The 19,962-nt window shown below is 47.0% G+C and overlaps 1 protein-coding gene across 2 annotated transcripts in view; it reads left to right on the forward strand.

Moving 5' to 3' along the window:
• Positions 1–19,962, forward strand: part of LOC108925520 (phosphatase and actin regulator 3-like) — a 30,912-nt gene that overhangs the window by 1,216 nt on the left and 9,734 nt on the right. The window contains exons 2-8 of one of the 2 annotated variants that reach the window (XM_018737529.2): positions 13,192–13,353; positions 13,507–13,584; positions 13,875–14,021; positions 14,623–14,838; positions 14,939–15,119; positions 15,197–15,366; positions 16,045–16,198. In XM_018737529.2, coding sequence (XP_018593045.2) covers positions 13,192–13,353; positions 13,507–13,584; positions 13,875–14,021; positions 14,623–14,838; positions 14,939–15,119; positions 15,197–15,366; positions 16,045–16,198 — 1,108 coding nt within the window. The remainder of the gene's footprint in view (positions 1–13,191; positions 13,354–13,506; positions 13,585–13,874; positions 14,022–14,622; positions 14,839–14,938; positions 15,120–15,196; positions 15,367–16,044; positions 16,199–19,962) is intronic. The other variant, XM_029247130.1, reaches the window with a different exon arrangement.

Here is a 19,962-nt window from a genome sequence, read left to right on the forward strand (position 1 = left end):
ATTTATTATGTGTTTTTATTTATTTTTCCGGCATCCACAGACCTGTAGGTGAGGGACAGGTCTTTGTGCGCAATGGATCACCCGCGCGTATTTGATCGAAAAACAGTCTATTTCGGGGGGGTGGACTAAACTTTGCGTAAACGCTGTGTACGTATATGCGTGTATATGTGTGTGTATGTGTGCGCTCGCGCGCGCGTTTATCCCTGTGTGGCGTTGCCATGCTGTCTGCGGTAACTGTGCGGGTGTCCGGCGTTTGTCACACACGCACAGTGCTCGGTGTATTCAGCATCTATACAACTGTACACTAAATTCTCGTGCTGCGACACAGGAACACGTTCTAACTTCACTGATGATTTAGAGAGGAAAGACGCGGCGGGCGTTGTGTCCAGCGAATGGACACCTGTCCCTGCGCGCGCACCTGGCCTGGTCGCGTGCGACGTGTGTGGGGGGACGGGGGGGGGTAGTAATGTAGTGGTGGGCACTGCCGCCCTTTTGGACCCAAAGGTCGCAGGTTCAACTCCCACCTCCAGCTGTAGTACCTTGAGCAAGGTTCGTACCCTGAGTTGCTGCAGTAATATCACCCAGCTGTAAATGGGTAAACAATTATAAAGTCGCATCGCTTTGGAGAAAAGCATCTAAGTAAACACGGCGATAAATCCGCGGGGAAAACAGGGTGTCACCGACTCCCCTCGACGCAGCGCTCGAGACGCGTCCACTGTACTGTACCTTCACACCGCAGAAAGGCTCCGGTCGTTTTATATTACAGTATTTAAACACTTGTCAGGTTTTCGGGAGTCTGAAAAATCTAGTCCTCAATAATGGAGTTACGAGAATTTAGCGTTGATCTCCTCAATGGAGCAAATGTGGTAGAATTAGGCTACTCTGAACACCTTCCTCCTTCATGCCTGTAGCATTTAGACGGTTGAACCGTCTTGTTCAAAGTTAGCGAAGGGCTCATTCAGACCATTTTTACGTACGGAGCTCAGTTCTTCCACACTAAGTCTGTAGCTACTGCCTTCTTTATTCATGGCCGTTACCGGAACACCGAGTCCTGCTGTGTGGACATGTCACATCTCAGCCAGCAAGCTGCACGGACACATTTGATTTTCGTATCTACATGACATGCCCACTATGCCTCACGAAAGTGGACATTCGGCTTCACCAGACAGAAATTCTTACATATTTTCAGGAGAAATTCGACGTTTAAACGCGCCAACCGGTTGCTACAGCTGAAGCGCCAAATCGGTGCGCGCGACTCCCGCCTCTTCTGTCCGTCTAATCCCGTCACATCTTCTGCTGGACGCCTGGGGAAATATAAGAGAAACAAACGTTTATACTGCACAAATAACACACCGGAAATCTTCGGATGTCCACTGATTCGTGAAATGAGACTCGGTAGAAAATGTGTGCTTTCTTCCGACCAGTGCTACTGGAGTAACGAGCCGCTTCATGCTGACGAGCTCAAGCGATGGCGTCCTGAGGCGAGGATAGACTCTCTTTCAAAGTGACAAAAAAACGGATTTGATGCGCTGCACGGCCCTGCAATAATAATTCCTCAGCGTGCAGTTCGGTGTGAAGGGAGCGTTTAAACATTAATGACAAGGATACACAGACTCTCACTCCTGTCGTTTTGGTTTAAGAGTGAGAAGATGGGACAACGTTTAGTCTGTCCATGTGTCCCCCACTATTTGTGTATAACTGGTAGTATTGATCATATTCATCTTTGCCCCAGAACCTGAAAATGTGGTTACATCTCCACATTTTGGCATGTTAAAGTAAGATATGCTATGTATGTTGTAGTCTGAGGTTGATGAGTTTTTGACATCTTCAACTTGGATTTGGACCTTACATGATCTATACTGTATATTTACTGTTCTAAACACATACCCTGTTTATTATGGCATCATGTAAAACAATGTAGTTGATGTAGAGCAAAATGAAAAGAATACATGGAAAGGCTGTCCAGCTAGGGGAGTGGAGAATCCCAGTTTATTTCAAACCAAACACTTTGGAGCTGACTGCAAACACCACAAAGGCTGAGGAAGAGGACCGGACTGTGGTTTTGTTTGACCCGCCAAACCAACCGCAAATACTGCTCAGGAGTGGACCGAAAAAAGTCAGATTCTATGCGGTAGCAGTCAATCTAAACACAAACTTAACATGTTAGCAGCAAAAACCGCAGAAGCGATGCAAGGTTATGTATGGGCCTGGACACAATATCTTTAATGTCGAAGGCTTTGGAGGCATGCTGAACACTACCGGTTGCACTGTAGTTCAAGAGTTGTGTATCATTGCAGAACTGAACCGGTGACTACTGCCACATTGTTGTCTCTGAACACCTTGCCCTGTTCCTACTTCCTTGAGCTATAAAGTACAATGGGAGTTTGATGGGGTGGACAATACAGGCATAATTTTTCAAGGTCACCAGCCCAACTGAATGATGTGCAGGTGTGGTGGTCTACCCTAAGGCTAATGACCACATTAAACTTTATGTTGATCTCACAAATCTAAACAAATGTGTGAAAAGGAAGTGTCACATTTTGCTTCCAGCTGGCCAAGATCTTGGATTCAAATGCAAACATGTTACTGAACCTGAATTTTGTTCAAATTATCCTTACTGTACAATCTAAACCTTTCACTGTTGGAATGAATCTTTATTGTTTTGTTTGGGAGGTTTTCTTTTCCAACGGGAGGAAGTTTGGCATTGCTTCAGCTCTTGAATAAATCCGAAAGTGAACATCACAGAGAGAGAAATGGATGTTTGCCAAAGATTGCATACTAGTTGTTTGACAAAATTATGCAAACAGATTTTAAGATGATCCTGGCAAAGTCAGGGCAGTCCTTCAGATGGCAGTGCTTGCTCTCAGTTGTGCACAGTATGATTGGGATGGCACACTATCTTGCCGAGATCCTGCTACACTTAACCTTTTTTCACACTGAGCTAAAGGAACTTCCTTTCTTTTGCACTGTATATCTATATGGTTTAGCACTGAAACACAATAATGTTGTGTGCAAACTGCTAAAGCACTGGCTGTCATTCTGTACTAAATGGCTCACATCACATTGTCAGGGGCACACTTCACATTCCTGATATGTCACTGTCCATAATTTTGTGCTGCAGTTTACAATTCTGGAAGCTGCTATCAAAGTTCTCCGACCAAAATTCATCTACCATATCAGATATTTTCTGGGCAAGAATGTCTTTATGGCTGACCCTTTGTCACATATTCCATTTAAACGTGCTGGGGTTTGCAGCAGGAAATAAAGTTAATGTTTTTATGGAGACAACACTAATAGCAAAAGGGGCATGATTCAGACTAATTGCAAAAGGCAAAGGAAATAGATATAAACTGAAAGAAAATTAATCCCCCTTGTCTCAGTGGATGGGCAAAAACTCAGAAAGTAAACATGTCGTGTTTGCCAGGGTGATGCGGACTCAAGTGCGGTTGCATGGTGTTATTCTATACAAGATCGGCAGGCAGAATGCATAGTCGTTGTCGTAGCGAGGGTCACCGATGAGTAGATGTCAATACAAGGAGAATCCGAAGTCGTGGTCCAGGAAACGAAGCCAATGGTCAGGGAACGAAGAGAACCAGGAGACAAGGGGACTGGGTTCGGGGAGGACAGGAACAGGGCGAAGTAGGAACAGGAACAGGTACAGTTACGGGAACAAGGATGAGGAGGAAAACAAGGATGCAGGAGAAATCGCAGGCGTGGGTGAGCAGATGGCTCAATGAGGTTCCGCAACCTGGTCGGTCTGGTGTCGCCCTTTTATGCTCTGTCTCTTTGACCATCCATAGGTGCACTGAGTTGCACCGAGGTCGTGAGCGTTACAACATAGAAGAAATGCTTTCTTGGAAAGTCAAAGTGGAGCTCATCCTCTCAGTAAGTTTTCCTTTAAAAGATTTTTGCGCGCTTTAGCAATACAGTGTGCTATTCTTTCAAGTACTCATAGGGGACATACAAAGCATTTCCAGATGAAGTGTGTGCATTCAGTAATTGCTGTGTCAGTGATGCCTGACAGCCTAGATTCAAAGGATGGTGACAAGATACACCACACAGGGCAGAGTACATTGTGAGCCATTTCTTCCTTCAGTTCCTTAGCAGCTTTTTAAAAAAAATAGAAGTTTACCATTTGAGTCGGGTGAAAGTCCTGTCTCTTGACTATTTACCATTTGTACTTCAGGTTGGGGGGCTACTTCATTAGAAATTAGGATTAGTGACTTTTCTTGCGTGATTTACTATCCCCAAGGGTTTTCATTTTGAAAAGGGCTGGAAGTTATTTCAGCTACATTCAAATAAATCTCACAGAAAACTAACATCAGACAGACTACTAGCGCAGAGAAATATGCACCGTTGATAAACCTATGTTACAAAAAATGCTGATTGATTCCCCATGCATTTCAGCATTTTAGCTCCAGGGATTTTTTTTGCAGATGAGTAGAGCTGGGTGTGAGGATTACTCACTCACATATTCAGAACAGAGGTCTGAACACATCCTTTAAAATTACTTCAGAAAGATTTCTCACACTGCTCCTGTATATAGCTTGCAGAATTCAGGGAGTATATTACACACTCGGGCTGCATTCTCCCCATTTTTGTATACTGCGTTCTTGCTTTGCATTTGTTTTTCCCCCCCACATCACCGCCAAGGCTGGCAACCTGCAGACAGACTCTCCACACATGCTTACCCCTGTCTTCACATGAGCTATTGCCCAGTTGTTAAAAGTACAATGTGTCAAAAGCAACCTATAAATAAATTGATGGTTAAATAAATGAATGGACTCCAACCTTGCAGTGTTGCCTTCACAGCAATGCTAATGTGCTTCTGCACAATTTTAGATGTGCAGCCCCTGCCTTAGGCACTCTTCTGCGTTAGTCTCAGTGGGAAAGAGCATATTTTAGATTTCCAAACATTCCTTTTGCAAAAAGTTAGAGTTACACTAAGGGTTTTGTATATCATTAAAGGAAAAAAATACACACACAACCACTTGTCCTGGCAAGCCAGAGCCTAACCCAGCAACACAGGGTGCAAGGCTGGAAGGGGAGGGGGCACACCCAGGACAGGATGCTAGTCCATCGCAAGGCAGCCCAAACAGGACTCGAACCCCAGACCCCAGAGAGCAAGACTCTGGCCAAGCCTATCGCACCAAACACTTGCTGACAATGGGTGGTTGCTAAGCTTTGTAGGAAGTTTATTAATTAAGAGCATTATTTTTGGAAGCATTCTCACTTCACAGCTTTTTCCTCCCAAGTGCCTAAAACTTCTGCACAGTGCTGTATATACACACAGGCTTATGGATTTTCCATTTATGTTTATATATGTATTACATTTACTCATTTAGCTGATGTGTTCCCTCAAAGCAAATTACAATGTAAAGCTGCTCAGAATTATTTACATAATAGTGCAATTTCATTTGAGCATTTCAGGATAAGTACCTTACTCAAGATTACTATAGCTGGAGGTGACAGTGTTGAAACCTGCAACCTCTGGACCCAAAGGCAACAGCTTTTACCATTATGCTACCAGTTGCCCTACAGATCCAGATATCTGAAGTGGTATTAAAGACGTAGAATTCAGTACTTAGGCTGAAATTGTGGGAGGTATTGCAGAATCACTTTTTCCTTAGAAAGAAAATAGGTGTAACCTCAAAAAAAAAAATCAAAGTGCAGAGGTTAGGGAGAGGATGAAATGATTCACGAAGGAAACATAAATCCAGAAACCGTAATCTTAACTGCATCAATTTTTTTCTGGCACCAAGCAACCTAAAAGGAGAGGAATGAAAACACTGACATTTAATGTTTAATGGATTATGAAATATGCAAAAAAAAAATCAATCAAACATAAGCCTCTAAAGACATGAGCAATGCTACTTTAAAAAAAGTGCATGAGATCAGCTGCTGGAGCAAGACTGTTTACCAGGAGAAACCACCCTTTTAATAAAGTCAGAACAGTGAATGAGTGATAATGGGAGTTGTCTATAAAGACAGGAACATAAACACAACAGGAGGACAATGGAACGGAGGGAGAATTCATTGCTTTTTCAGTAGCAGTTCAAGTTACTGAGTAAGCAGCGGTCATTGGGATGACGGTTGTCTTTACCCGCCATTGTCTTCATACTGACAGCTGCCTTCGAGCCAAAAACTCTGGGATTGACTGCCTGAACCATGAGCACACATGCATCATTCTCCATCATATTTTTGAGTTTCTGGGTCTGTCTACAGGGGGTGCGGTGGCGCGGTGGCGCGGTGGGTTGGACCGCAGTCCTGCTTTCCGGTGGGTCTGGGGTTCGAGTCCCGCTTGGGGTGCCTTGCGACAGACTGGCGTCTTGTCCGGGGTGTGTCCCCTCTGGCCTTGCGCCCTATGTTGCCGGGTAGGCTCCAGTTCCCTCTGACTCCGTATGGGCCGAGTGGTTCTGAAAGTGTGTGTGCGTGGGTCTGTCTATGTGTAGGTCAGACTGGTTTTCTGTTTCCCTCCATTTATGTTTAATGAGTTTAAGTCTGGAGCACCATTTGCAGTGAAATGCATTCAGAGTCAAAAACCGTACAGCCCTCCCCTGTCCTTGGGGGGCTAAATTATCATTTGTTATGACAGATCCTTCATGCATTGACTCAGACGACTCGAAAAGGAGACAAATGAGGAAATGCCTTACATCGGCGTGTGAGCATTTGGCTAAACTGGCTGCAGCAACGGAGCAGAAAAATAGGAAAGATGAATATCACTGGTTTTTAAATTGTGTTTTATTTTATTGCTCATTACCAGGCAAATAAAGACTATATCATGAATATTAAAGGTTCGGATTCTTTGTATAAAAAGGACTGGGGGAGCTCTGTGAGTCTGGACTCCGGACAGAGCTCTTCGTCACTGAGTCTACATTTTTCTATGCCGCTGAACTGGTCATGGAAGGGAGATGTTTGAAAGCAGACTCTGGTTTGAAAACAAATTAACCACTTTGTCTTCGTGTGGAGAGAAGCCCAGAAATGAAACCTGTGTGGTCCTCACTCCTTGAAGAGATTAAAAGCAGAATGCTTATCCGTCTGAAATTCCACTCAGGCTCCCCCCGTTCTGTAAAAGCTGTATCGTGCTTTTGTATTTGCACAGAGATTCTGTTATGAGTAACTTTAAATAGAACAGTGTTTCCAGCAGCTGCCGTCACGACTGGGGGCTGTCCGTGCGCTTGGGAGATCTCCGCACTCCTCCATGTGCATCAGCTCTGATGACTAATCCAGGTAGTTTCCCTGCCAGGCGCATGGCTGGGGCAGGTACAAGCAGTTTACTTCGCACTCTAGGCCAGCTCTCAGGAGCTCACCCTAACTGCGGCCTCATGACAGATTTCTGGAAGATTCCGTGAGCTGAGGCAGGGGTGAGGAAAGGGCTCTGAGAGCCTGTTTATAGCTTTGTAATATTCAGCTCTGCGAAACAGGAGCAGCTGGTAAGTGTAGTGGTTAGAGTGGCTGCTTTTGGACCTAAAGGTTGCAGGTTTCAGTCCCACCTCCAGCTGTAGTACCCTTGAGCCGGGTACTTAACCTAAATTGTTTCAGTGAATTTAATTGACACTTTCCTCCAAAACAGCTTATAATGTTAAGGTGCCTACAGTTATTCACCCACAGCTGGGTGCTTTTACTGGAATAATTCACAATAAATACCTTGTTTGAGGTGCTTTAGCTGGGATTTGCAACTATGACCTCTGGGTCTGAAGGTAGCACCCTTAACCACTATGCTACACGTCCATGTTATGCTTCAGCAGCAGGCACTGGCCACTTGTTGTGTGACCCACAAAAAACTTGGAGCCGTCGATAGCCTGTTCAGATTCGTGTAACGCGTCTGCGCTGAGCAGGAAATCGATAGAAAACCGCTTACACGTCGTGATCATTGATCTGCGGCACGTCTTCGGCACCTCGTGCTGTGATGATACGGAGGATCCCGTTTCCCTCCCTGCCACTGGGGCTCTACTCCACTGACAAATAAATGTATAAATGTATAAATAAATGCATAGTAAACATGCCTCTACACCAGGGATTCGTAACCCTCCTATCTCATGTCAAAGCGAACTTAATGTTTACGGCTCCAAAACAAGACTTAAGACAATAAAGAGTATATAGGTATGTTTAATGAATAAGCAATTAATTGTAAACTTTTAAATTCTATCCAGTGACACTGCAGTTGTGGTATATTTTCTCGGCGGAACCTCAGACCTCCCCAATGTACCCTTCAGTCCCCTCTGTGGAAGCACAGCCAGGGAAGCACAGATCTGTTAAATGATTCAGATTTGGGGGGAGGAGGGGAGGCATTGTGAGTTTGGCCTGTGCCCGCTCTGTGGTGGGTCTGGGGTTCAAGTCCTGCTTGGGGTGCCTTGCAATGGACTCATGTCCTGTCCTGGGTGTGTCCCCTCCCCCTCCAGCATTGTGCCCTGTGTTGCCAGGTTAAGGTCCAGTTCACCACAACCCTGCTCAGAACAAGCAGTTTCAGACAGTTTGTGTGTGGTGTGTGTGTGTGTGTGTGTGTGGTGTGTGTGTGTGTGTGTGTGTGTGTGTGTGTGTGTGTGTGTGTGTGTGTGTGTGTGTGTGTGTGTGTGTGTGATTCAGGATTCAGCAGCACAACCATTCATCATCAAAAACCACTGGCTCCGAGTGGGGTCACGGCAAGTTGAAGCCTTGCCCAGCAACACAGGGCACACTCCTTCAGAACATTTCCCTGCAACTCTCCTCCTTCATCTCTACAATCATCAACTCCTCACTCTCCTCTGGCTGCTTCCCAGCTGCCTTCAAAACTGCTCTAATTTCACCTCTGTTAAAAAAATCCTCCCTGGACCCCAATCTGGTTGAAAATTATAGACCGGTCTCTCTCCTCTCTTTCCTGTCCAGAACCCTCGAGCAGGCGGCCTGTGATCAACTGTCTGATTTCCTCACCAGGAACCATCTCCTTGATGGTTATCAGTCTGATTTCAAAGTTGGTCACTCCACTGAGACCGCCCTTCTGGCGGTATCTGACACTCTCTAAGCTGCTAGAGCTGCTTCCCTCTCCTCGGTCCTCATCCTCCTCAGTCTGTCTGCAGCATTCAACACTGTCAATCACCGGATTCTACTCTCCTCTCTTAACCAGCTTGGGATCAAAGGTGCAGCACTAAGATGGTTTGAGTCCTACTTTTCTGACAGATCCTATCAAGTGGTCTGGCGGAGCTCTTGTTCCTCTCCTCTGCCTCTCTCAACCGGTGTTCCGCAGGGCTCAGTATTGGGTCCTCTTCTTTTCTCCATCTACACCTCCTCCCTCAGTCCGATCATTGCCTCCCATGGATTCAAATACCACTGCTATGCTGATGATACCCAGCTCTTCCTCTCCTTTCCACTTGGTGCATCAGACATCTCCGCACGCATTGCTGACTGCCTGTCAGACATCTCATGTATGATCACCACCTCCAACTCAACCTCTCCAAAACAGAGATTCTTTACCTCCCAGTTGGCCTGTCCTCCTATCACGACCTGTCGATCAAACTGGACAACTCACTCATTTCTCCTAGTTCCTTCCCTAAGAGTCTGGGAGTAACGATTGATGCGAGTCTGTCATTCTCTCAACATATCAAAGCCACAACCCAGTCCTGCAGATACATCCTGCGTAATATTCGTAGGATCCGTCCCTACCTCACTACTGACTCGGGCCAACTACTTCTGCAGGTCATGGTGACATCCCATCTGGACTACTGCAACTCTCTCCTGTGTGGAACTGTGGAAACTATTTTCAAGAAGGGTCTAAAAACCCACCTTTTCCAGGTCCACTTCACCCAAGATCTCTCCAGCTCATTTATGGTGTAACTGTTCATGCATCATAACTCCATAAGCATCCCCAGGTACAACCTCTACTCAGCCAGTACTCCGGCATTGTACTTGATTATTTGTGTATTTTATAATATTTAAAAAAAAATAAAATTGGTGGGAGAGTATCGGGATTTGTCTGTCCTGTGTCTTATGCACCTACTCGAATAATGAACCTCGGTGCAGCAAGTGGTAGGTAACAAACTAGGTTTGCTTGAGACTTTCATGTCTGCAGCTATGTCTTTTCTCTTAATGTAATGTATAAATTGTACTTTTGCTGAGATGTATGTCGCTTTGGACAAAAGCATCTGCTAAATGAATAAATGTAAAGGACACACCTTGGACGGGATGCCAGTCCATCTCAAGGCACCCCAAGCAGGGCTTGAACCCCAGACCTGCTACACACCAGGCCCTGGTCAGAACCACCACGTCCCAGGCAGCAAAACCTTTCTGAAAATTGTTGTCTGCAAATATAAGATTAATTCCCTAAAGAGTGCCCCCCCCCATACTGCTGCTCCACTCTTTTTTCATAATCCTTATTGCAAACTGCTGTTAAGCGGGAGACAAATGATGAGTGGAGCAGTGGGATGTGACCTTCTTTCTTCATTTCAGCAATAAACAGGCAGGAGCACCTTCTCATGTCAAACAAATGCAGCAAATACAGAAAAGACAATGAATGACCGGCTGTTCAGAACCAACGAAATCGCACCTTTCCAGCATAACAGAGCAGCATCAAGCCAGAAGGAGCATTTCAACCCTCCCGCCCCAAACCCAATAGAGGCTCTCCTCTAATAATCTGTAAATCGGCTGGCAGTTTGGACATCACCTAAAAACCGGACCACCGTTCCAGCGAAGCAAATCTCTTTCTCAAACCATTAATACTTGCGTGTTTGTGCCACGTCCTATTACTAACCCAACCAAAACATTTTTTCATTCTCGGGACGTGAGTCGGCGCATCACTCTGCTGCGAATTAAATTTCCATCAGTTCATAATCGATGGATGAGCAGAAAAATAATTTGCACTCCAGTGGATTTCATGAGTTGGGCAGTAAACATGTGAAGGGATCACATTCTGTAAGAAAGACTCTGTGGTAGGGGATCATCTCAGGGGGGAAGGATTAGAGCAACTTGTGTCATCCCTAAAAATGTGTGTGATGGGGGGACAGTGTCGCTCACAGGCTGTTTGTTAACACGGCCACAGATGGTTGCACTGGGATGTTCTTATTGTCATAGACAAAGGACCTGACATTTCTACATGGCCAGAGCCTCCTGCTCACACTGTTACTCACTCTCCATCCTCATTAAAAAGCTATTATAACTAAGTTTATCCTCTGCTTTTCTGTGATTTCAGCTGCTACACACTATGGTCCTGTGTGCAGTTGAGGAGCGTCCAGTGTGGTATTAATTATCAGGGCATTGAACTTATTTTAAAAAGGAGCTGCCCCATAGAAATGAGACAAAAGCAAAGTAAGATTAAGTGCACACTATTAATTCCACACACACATTGTCTGAAACCACTTGTCCTGAGTAGAGGGAGGGGACACACCCAGGAAGGGACGCCAGTCTATTGCAAGCAGGATTCAAACCCTAGACCCACCAGACAGCAGGACCCGGCCAAACCCGCTGCACCACCTCCCTCCTGCTGTTTATTCCACTTCAGTACAACTGCATGTTCTCTGGGATTCGTTCCGGCCCCATTGGTGGAGCAATAATAGCTTCAAAACGTAAAAAAGTGAAATGTGAGCGGAGTGCTTTGCAAAAAGATCTGCCTTTTCATCGATTGATGATTCCGTTCCGTCTGTCTTTGTGCAATAAAGTGGCAGCCAGGTGAGTGATGTTATTATTAATTAATGATGATCGCTCCTGGACGCTGACAATTAATGTATATTTGTGGTATCAGTGGTGTGCAGCAGCTCACACTTACAAAACCAAGCATGGGTCAAACCCCAGGGTGGGATATGCGCAGGGTGCGTGCGGCAACAGTGTCTCATCATTCAGGCAACATGTTTTAAGAAAAACTAAAGACCACGGGTGACACCTAAGCACAGAAACATCCTGGACGAGCGCATCCCTACTCCGAAGAGCGCCAATTAAGAGACGCTTCTTTTCTGACTATCGGTGGAACACCAAAGCACTTTCCCTGGGCGAAAATCACGCAACTCATCTTTTTCCGAGGAGGATATTGACCTGATGTGGCAGAGACAAATGAACTCCTTACCGATGTTCATTTCTTAAATTATTCATGAGTATAATGCAGCACGCAGCCTATGTTTGCATCTTTAGGTGTCGTTCAATATCTCCTCATTGTGCAATAAGCCCAATTTCCAAGCTTGCTCACATATTCAGTTTGTCGAGCCATAATTTCATATTTTCAACACCCTCACTGTGTTCAGAGCCGAGGGATGCTGGATGTGCATCATGTATGAATTGGCTGCGATTGGCTGTTGTACGTCTTCTGTGTAAGCCACACTGCCTAGCAACAGCCTCCCACCCCCCTTCCACACCCCCCCACCCCACCAATCATATGCTCCCCCCAAAGCCATGTCCTCCACCTAACAACCCCATCCATCCTCACCCAGAAATTTCCTCTTCTACCCAGCAACCCCACATCCCTTCGTTTGCACTGGCGATGCTCTGCCTCCGAGTAGTGGTATCCATGGCAACAGCAAGCTGACCGCTGCATCGCCTCTAGGGCTGACCTGAATTTGTTGCTGATGCGTGCTTCCCGTGCAAAGAGGGGCATCCAGAAGGCTGGACGCCCCTGCCCACGCGGAGCTATTTCAGCACCCTCGGCTCCGCGCTAAGGCACGTGTCGTCAGACCTGCCTTTTTGTATGCGAGGAGCAACATCTGACCCTGCAGGCACCCGGAACAGGGAATTAGGCAGGTATAAGTTTCAGCTTTGATTGGCTTTTTACCTTAATGGGATTTTCTTTTAACTACGGTTGTAAAGGTTTTTGCTGAGTTGCTGTGATGACTCAGCTTTAATCCTCCTTGATGGTGTCGTGCGCATCCTGGAGGGTGCTGCAGCAGAACTGCTCTGTAGCTCGAGCTGGCAGGCTTGGCTGCATCTGCGGTCACCGGGTCCATCACTGCACAATCTGAGCGTGTCACTCCTGCGGATGGGGGCACAAAAAAATGACCTTCTCTCATTGTAATGACTCAGTTTCCCTGACAGTCTAGCGGGTTTCCTACACCGAATTTACAAACTGGGGCCTTCATCTGCTCCATATTTGTATTGCACCATAACAGAGAGCTGTGTATTAAGAGTCATGTGAGGTGTGTCAAAAGGGTTCACGTGGCCTTGGAGCCCAAGGTCAGAGGTCATTCATTTAGCAGAAGGATGACGAAACAGCTCAGCTGTCTTTCACCCTGTGTGCAGAAGTGAGGGAGCAGCAGAGGGGGCTCCACTCTGGTCGTCTGGTAACCGGGGTACACACACCCCCCATCGCCCGCAACAGCAAACTGGCCTCACTGGGACGTATCTTCAAGCCCTGGAAATGGAGGAAAAAGAAGGCCGATAAGCTGAAGCAGAGCTCTACGGGTGAGACTGATCTGCTTTAAGGTAGAGGGTATTTAAGATATGTGTGTTGCGGTAGTGGCTATTAGGAGTGCGTGCGCGTGATGTCACAGGTCATTTAAACAAAGTGTGGGCGGAAGCAGGGGCCAGTAAGTGGATCTCGACCATCTCCTGCAGCTCTGGAGAGGAAGGCGGCAGCACGCCAGAGCCGCGGTGAGCTCAGCAGAAAGGAGCAGGCAGAGGCGACAGAGCCCGGTGAGTGCTGGCAGCCTCATCTACTGTACACCACATTTTTAACACTGGCACCTTAAACCTTAAGAAAGATGATATCCATAATGTTAATGCAATGTTAATGGTTTCATGTGACATTAATTGTATTTAAATGTATGTAAATCCAGCACATTAGGTGAACAAAGCCCTGGGTGTCTTTCTACTCACGCTCTTGGAGTGCAGCAGCCTCTTGCCCGTCCTGTGACTCTTGAAGCACAGCGCTGGCCTTCGATCTACAAGTAATGAGTCCAGATTTCCCTGTCCCTCCACTGCAGGTGTGGCTCCAGTCTGTGGACAGGGATCTACAGAACCTGGACCTCCTGCTCTGGGCAGCTCTGGCATGGGAGAGAGGGAGGTGTGCGCAGTGGCCCCGTCCGGTGCCCTGGAGGACATGGGATCTGACAGGGACAGCCCATCGGCAGGTAGGAGGACCCTTTCACCACCTTCAGGGCACCTCCGACACCACTGGCACAGTAGAGCAAAAGGAACGATTCAAAAGTTGCAGCTGCAAGTTTCACCAAGATTGTCCTTTTGGGTAGTCAGGGACGTATTGGTCAATCGTAGAGACTTGGGATTTGAGCAAAAATGTAACTTTGCCGATTCCTAACAACACGATAAGATATCATACTTTACAGCACCGGTCTTTGTTCTCCTTGGTGTCATGCGTCGCCTCCCGTCATCCTCGACGATACATTCGCAGGTTTTAATCCCTTTCAATAAACAACAGTGCAGAGCAAATTCTTTAAATGAATAGAGCTGCAGAAATAGGAAATATTTAATAGATAAACGCTTTAAAAGTGCTTCAAGCATTATTAAAATTCAGATGTAAAGGTATGGAGGGTGTGTATGGGGATCAGCCGGAGGAGCCTCTGCACTTCAATTTATGGTGCAGGAAGCTTATGGTGTAGCTTCAAGCACTGACCACTAGGAGGCACCACTAGACCGTCTCAACACTAGACACTGTACCTGTAGCAATTGTAAAGAATAGCTAAATAAAAGATTACAGTGTGTGTTCCCCTTCAGGGCGGGACACTACAGATGGCTGCAAGGTTGTGAGGAAACACAACCTGGGTGAAGAGGAAGAAGACGAGGAGGAGGAGGCGACTCTCGATGGTGACGCCCCAGAAGGTATCCGTAGAAACCAGGAGGGAAGAGACAAGGGCAGAGGAGATGTGGACCTGGGGGGCTCTGATAGCCCTGCAAAGCTCGCAGTCCTCCCCAGATGCGGTAGTGTGGAAGGTGCGTGAGCCTCCTTGGGCAGGAGATCAGTGGTGCGGGGTTTGGGTTTCGACAGCGAAACAGTCCGTGACATCAAGCGTGCCCCTCCCTCCCGCTCCAGAATCCGCCAAGTTGTCCCCATCCAGCCTGCAGAGGACACCAAAAGACGCGCCGAATTTACGAGGACAAGGTTCCACTCCAACGGGGTCACCACACCAGGCCAAGCGTCACTCACCGCTGCCTCCTAGCTGCATCATTGAGGAACTGCACCGTGCTCTGGCCACCAAGCACCGGCAGGACAGGTGAGCATCCCGAACACCCTCGGCATCTTGGACTCCTCATGTGGCAACAGTGACCGCAGGGTTTGCGCCATCCTCAGTTTCCATGCGAGGGAGGTGCGATCATCGCCGAAGCGGTGGTCTGAGGGGCGGCACTGCAGCGTGGAGAGGGAGGAGCCTGGAGTGGACAGTGAGGAGAACAAGGAGAATCTACGGCAGGATGGATATGGACCAAGAGACCAGGACAGCTGGAATGACTCTGTCACGTCTGGTGAGTCCAGTGGAGCTGGAGTTAAAGAACGGCACAGAAAGTGCTCTGTTGAGGACACGATCGTTCCAAACACCCCAACAAAAGCGCTCCTCCTCCCCTGGTTGGGCCCAAAATCAAGTTTGTCCCGCCTTTGGTTTCAGCTCAGACGTGGAGACTTTAGCTTCCTTTGTATCTCAGATGTACTGCATCCCACCCACAGTTCAAGAAAGCTCTCAGAACCCGTCTGTTTTTTTTTTGGATTTACTTCTGTCCGGGTCTCCAGACAGCTAAAAAAAAAAAAAAAAAAAAAAAAGAACGACATGACGATCAACGATTATCTATTTGTTGTCTCGTTCTTTTTCCAACACACTGCTGTCTGAGTAATGTGTGCCAGCTATTGGTTGTGGGTTTAGACAAACACACTGTGTTTCTGTAACATCTTCTATAATGTCTGCATCTACAGCACTTAGCACGGTAAATGCACTGTTGTTTACCCCAAGTCCTGTGTTACTGTAAGGTAATTCACCTGCTCAGCGGATAAGTTAAAATGTAAAAGTAAAAAGTCATCCAGAGTCTTTTAAAGTGTAAACGTCTCACAGCTGTTCTGTGTATGTTAGTGCGCACTTTGAACTGTCAGTGTGTCTATTGTGTATGGTTAACGTCTGCATGTGTGTGTGTGTGTGTGTGTGTGTGACTCAGGGACACTGCCACGGAGGATGAAGAAAGAGCTCCTGGCCGTGAAGCTGCGGAACCGACCCAGTAAGCAGGAGCTGGAGGAGAGGAACATCTTCCCCACCCGCAGCGACCAGGAAAGACAGGAGATCCGGCAGCAGATTGAGACCAAACTGGCCAAGTGAGTGAGTCCCGAGGTCTCCTGTGGTCTCCTGTGGTCCCTCGCAGACCCCTATGGACCCGCATCACTGCGGCTCAAGTTAAAAATTCCACACCCCACAGCTTTCATGAATATCACTGATATTTACATTTATTTATTTAGCAGACACTTTTCTCCAAAGCAACTTCCAATGAACTCTGTGTAGTGTTATCAGACCACACCTTATTCACCGTGGTGATTTACACTGCTAGATACACTATTTACAATGGGTCACTCATCCATAAATCAGTGGAACACACTCTCTCTATCACTCAGACACTATGGGGGAGCCTGAAAAGCATGTCTTTGGAGTGTGGGAGGAAACCAGAGCACCCGGAAGACTTACACTGCTAGATACACTACTTACACTGGGTCACTCATCCATACATCAGTGGAACACACACACTCTCTGTCACTCACACAGTATATCTTCATTATGGAAACACTTAAATCCCTCAGAAAGGTCTATCCTTCCACGAAAGAGAAACCCCCCGGACTCTAAGAGGTGTGTATATATTTTAGTGAAGGCAAAATGCACCATTTAGTAAATATCGAAGATTTTCACAATGACATTTTAAGCTCAGTTTACACAAAGACAGACTGAGTGTTTGTCACCGCAGGGAGCTGCTCTGCAGTACATTTTGTTCGAAACAAATTAATTAATCAGACATGACTGAGCTGCTGATGTTCTCTCTCTTCTTGACCATTCGCAGCTCTGTGCGCAAACATTTTTGAAGCTATATTTATTCTAGTAAATGCTCCTTTTGTTCAGTAATTATATAAAGAGCGAAATGTTTCATTACCGTGAATTAGTCGCCAGTAATTGGCAACTATTGAGCAACTAACCAAAAATGATGGTTGAAAACAGTAAAAGTGTCCAATTTCTGTTGTCTTCTGGTAAATTCAGTCTTTTGATGCAGATGCAGTGAGACAGTGTGTGCATGGTGGAACACTGCATTCTGATGATGTGGATCAGTTCCTACCAGAGGGAGTTGTGTTTCTATCATGAAGCTGAACCCCCCCCCCGCCGATAACTGCAGCTTTCAGCCTTAGACATTTCTGCTCCTTTCAAGGTCCACATTCTCAGTTCTGTGTAATCAGACAGTGGACTTCAAAAGAGCTCTTGTGCTCTTTACAATGAAAAGCGGAGTTTGCATGTTCTCCCCGTGTCTGGGCGCTCTGGTTTCCTCCCACAGACCAAAGACATGCTGTTCAGGTTCACCCATAGTGTGTGAGTGACAGAGAGAGTGTGGGTGTTCCACTGATGTGTGGATGAGTGACCCATTGTAAGTAGTGTATCTAGCAGTGTAAGTCACCGCGGTGAATAAGGTGTGTGGGCTGGTAACACTACATAGAGTTCATTGGAGGTTGCTTTGGAGAAAAGCATCTGCTAAATAAATACATGTATATAATGTAATGTCAATGTAAAAGAGCATCAAGGCCAAACCATGATTCATTACTCAGGATATATTTAGTTGGGTTGGGCGGTGTGTCCACTGTCTCCATTTAAGAGCTTTTCTGTCAGGGATGTGGACCTGTTTTGACTTGTGTGAAATCATATAGATGTTTGCTTATTTATTGTATCATCTGCCATTTGCCATTAAGCCTAGAAACACATGCAGTGCAGTCACACACACACACACACACACACGCTTTCAGAACTGCCTGTCCCATACGGAGTCACGGGGAACTGGAGCCTACCCAGTAACACAAGGCGTAAGGCTGGAGAGGACGCCAGTCCATCGCAAGGCACCCCAAGCAGGACTCAAACCCCAGACCCACCGGAGAGCAGGACTGTGGTCCAACCCACTGCACCACTGCACCCCCTTAATGCAGTGCAGTCCTTCTAGCCAATAGTGCCGTTCATAAAACCTACCGGCAGGTAGTGTGACCATTACTACCGTTGCCTTGGAATGAAGGAGGTTTGAATCCCTTCTTCTCTTGTAGGACTGTCGAGCCCCCCGAATTGGTAAACATAACCCAGGTGGACGTGGGTCAACCGTCATAAGCAGCTTAGTATGCAAACCCAACATTGCAAGTTGCTTTGGAGGAAAGTGCAGGAGAAATTAATAAATGTGACGTAATCAGTGCTGTGGATACATTTAAGAGTCATTCAGCTATAGTTACGGAAGAGAAAATTTAGGGTTTTTTTCATTGCCTTCACCGAAGCAATATAATTATCCTTCTTAGCTCTAGGTGAGGTAAGATGAGCTGTGAAACCTGCTGGATGCGCTTCCCTGGGACTGAAGTCCGGTTGTGCTGCCTTTAATAGAAACGTTCATGCTTATTCTGATACATTCATTTCGACTGAATAACAAAGTAATTCCCTCGTGTTATAACGGACATGGAGCTCCAGGACAATAAGATCTTGTCACAGTTGCCTGTTTTGTTCAAGAGGTGTACAGCGATGCTTTAATTGTTCTTGCGATCACACCGCGTTCGTGGCCGCAGCTCAAAATAGACCGCGGGTCCTGTTCTCGGCACCCGTCTGTTGAGCGTGAGAGGGAGAGGGAGCGCGAGACCGGCGCGTACCGTATCTGTGGATTTGCGTGCCAGGCGTGCGGCGAGAAATGAAGCGTGAGAGGAGGGGAGCGGGAAACGGCGGGAAGAGCGGCGCTGTCTCCGGGCAGATGCTTCGTGTGAGTGTGGATGAGAGCCTCCGAGCGAGGGATGGGTCATACAGCAGCTCTGATCTCCAGTACATATTGGGGTCAAGCCCTGATTTTGAGGACGCCGGAGGAGCATGGTGGGAAGTCAAGATTTATAGATGGCAGGCAGCGACACAGCTGGGGGGAAACAGAGTAAAGCCGCTCTGACGGCGCTGGAAGCAGCGAGACAGCTCCTGGTGGATGGACGGGAGGTTCAGTAGGACCGGATGGGATGAGCAGATAAAGGACAGCCAACGGCTCTGAGCCCTGGGGACAGTCCGGAAAGAGGGCGGCACAAGATCGGGATGGTTTCCCCTTCGCTGCCGAACACACACACGCACCCCCTTTACCCGGGCGCAGGGCAATGGCTGAGAGATACAGACCACCGGACACGGATTATGTCACAGTTGCCTGGCCGTGCCAAAGCAGCAGCTCCTCTCATTTAGTGCCAGACAGGAATATTATCACGGGGCTATTCATAGATGGAGATGATGTCCTCGTAAAACCAACTTGTGTGAAAAAAGCATGTCACAAAGGCAAAGCAGAGCCCATTGAGCACAGAACACAGACAAACACCTTACATAAATTCAGAGGCTCGCGTCGCTTGCGCGACCGGGGCTCCATCGGTGCTGTGCACCGCGGTAATCTCTGCCCGCAGGGCACAAGTGTCGACGGTGTTTGGAAAGAGCAGCTCGTCCCTTCGGCGTGCTATTACGAACGAAACAGATGACAGATGTTTCGCGGCTGCACCGCCACGACTCCGCTCCGCCCCATCGATTCCTTGAAACGCGCCTTCGATCCGGAAGGACATCGTCGCCGTCCGGCCGCACGCGGCCTCGCGTGCCACAGAAAAATTATAATTTGATATGGTTCTGTTAAAAGAACCATTTTTATTTAGCTGTTAAGATGAGCTTGCCACAAGAAAACAGGTAAAGATAATTAAAGAGCTGTAACACGACAAGGAACATACGCTATGAGTGACAAAATACAGTTGGTCTGGATATAGCAGCCATGGAGAGCAACATCTGGGAAGCTAATACAGTATGGTAACGTAATAGATTAAAAAACAGCGAAGGAAGAACACCGATGCCGTTTATG

The sequence above is a fragment of the Scleropages formosus genome, chromosome 1 (genome assembly GCF_900964775.1).
Source record: "Scleropages formosus chromosome 1, fSclFor1.1, whole genome shotgun sequence".
Taxonomy (NCBI): domain Eukaryota; kingdom Metazoa; phylum Chordata; class Actinopteri; order Osteoglossiformes; family Osteoglossidae; genus Scleropages; species Scleropages formosus.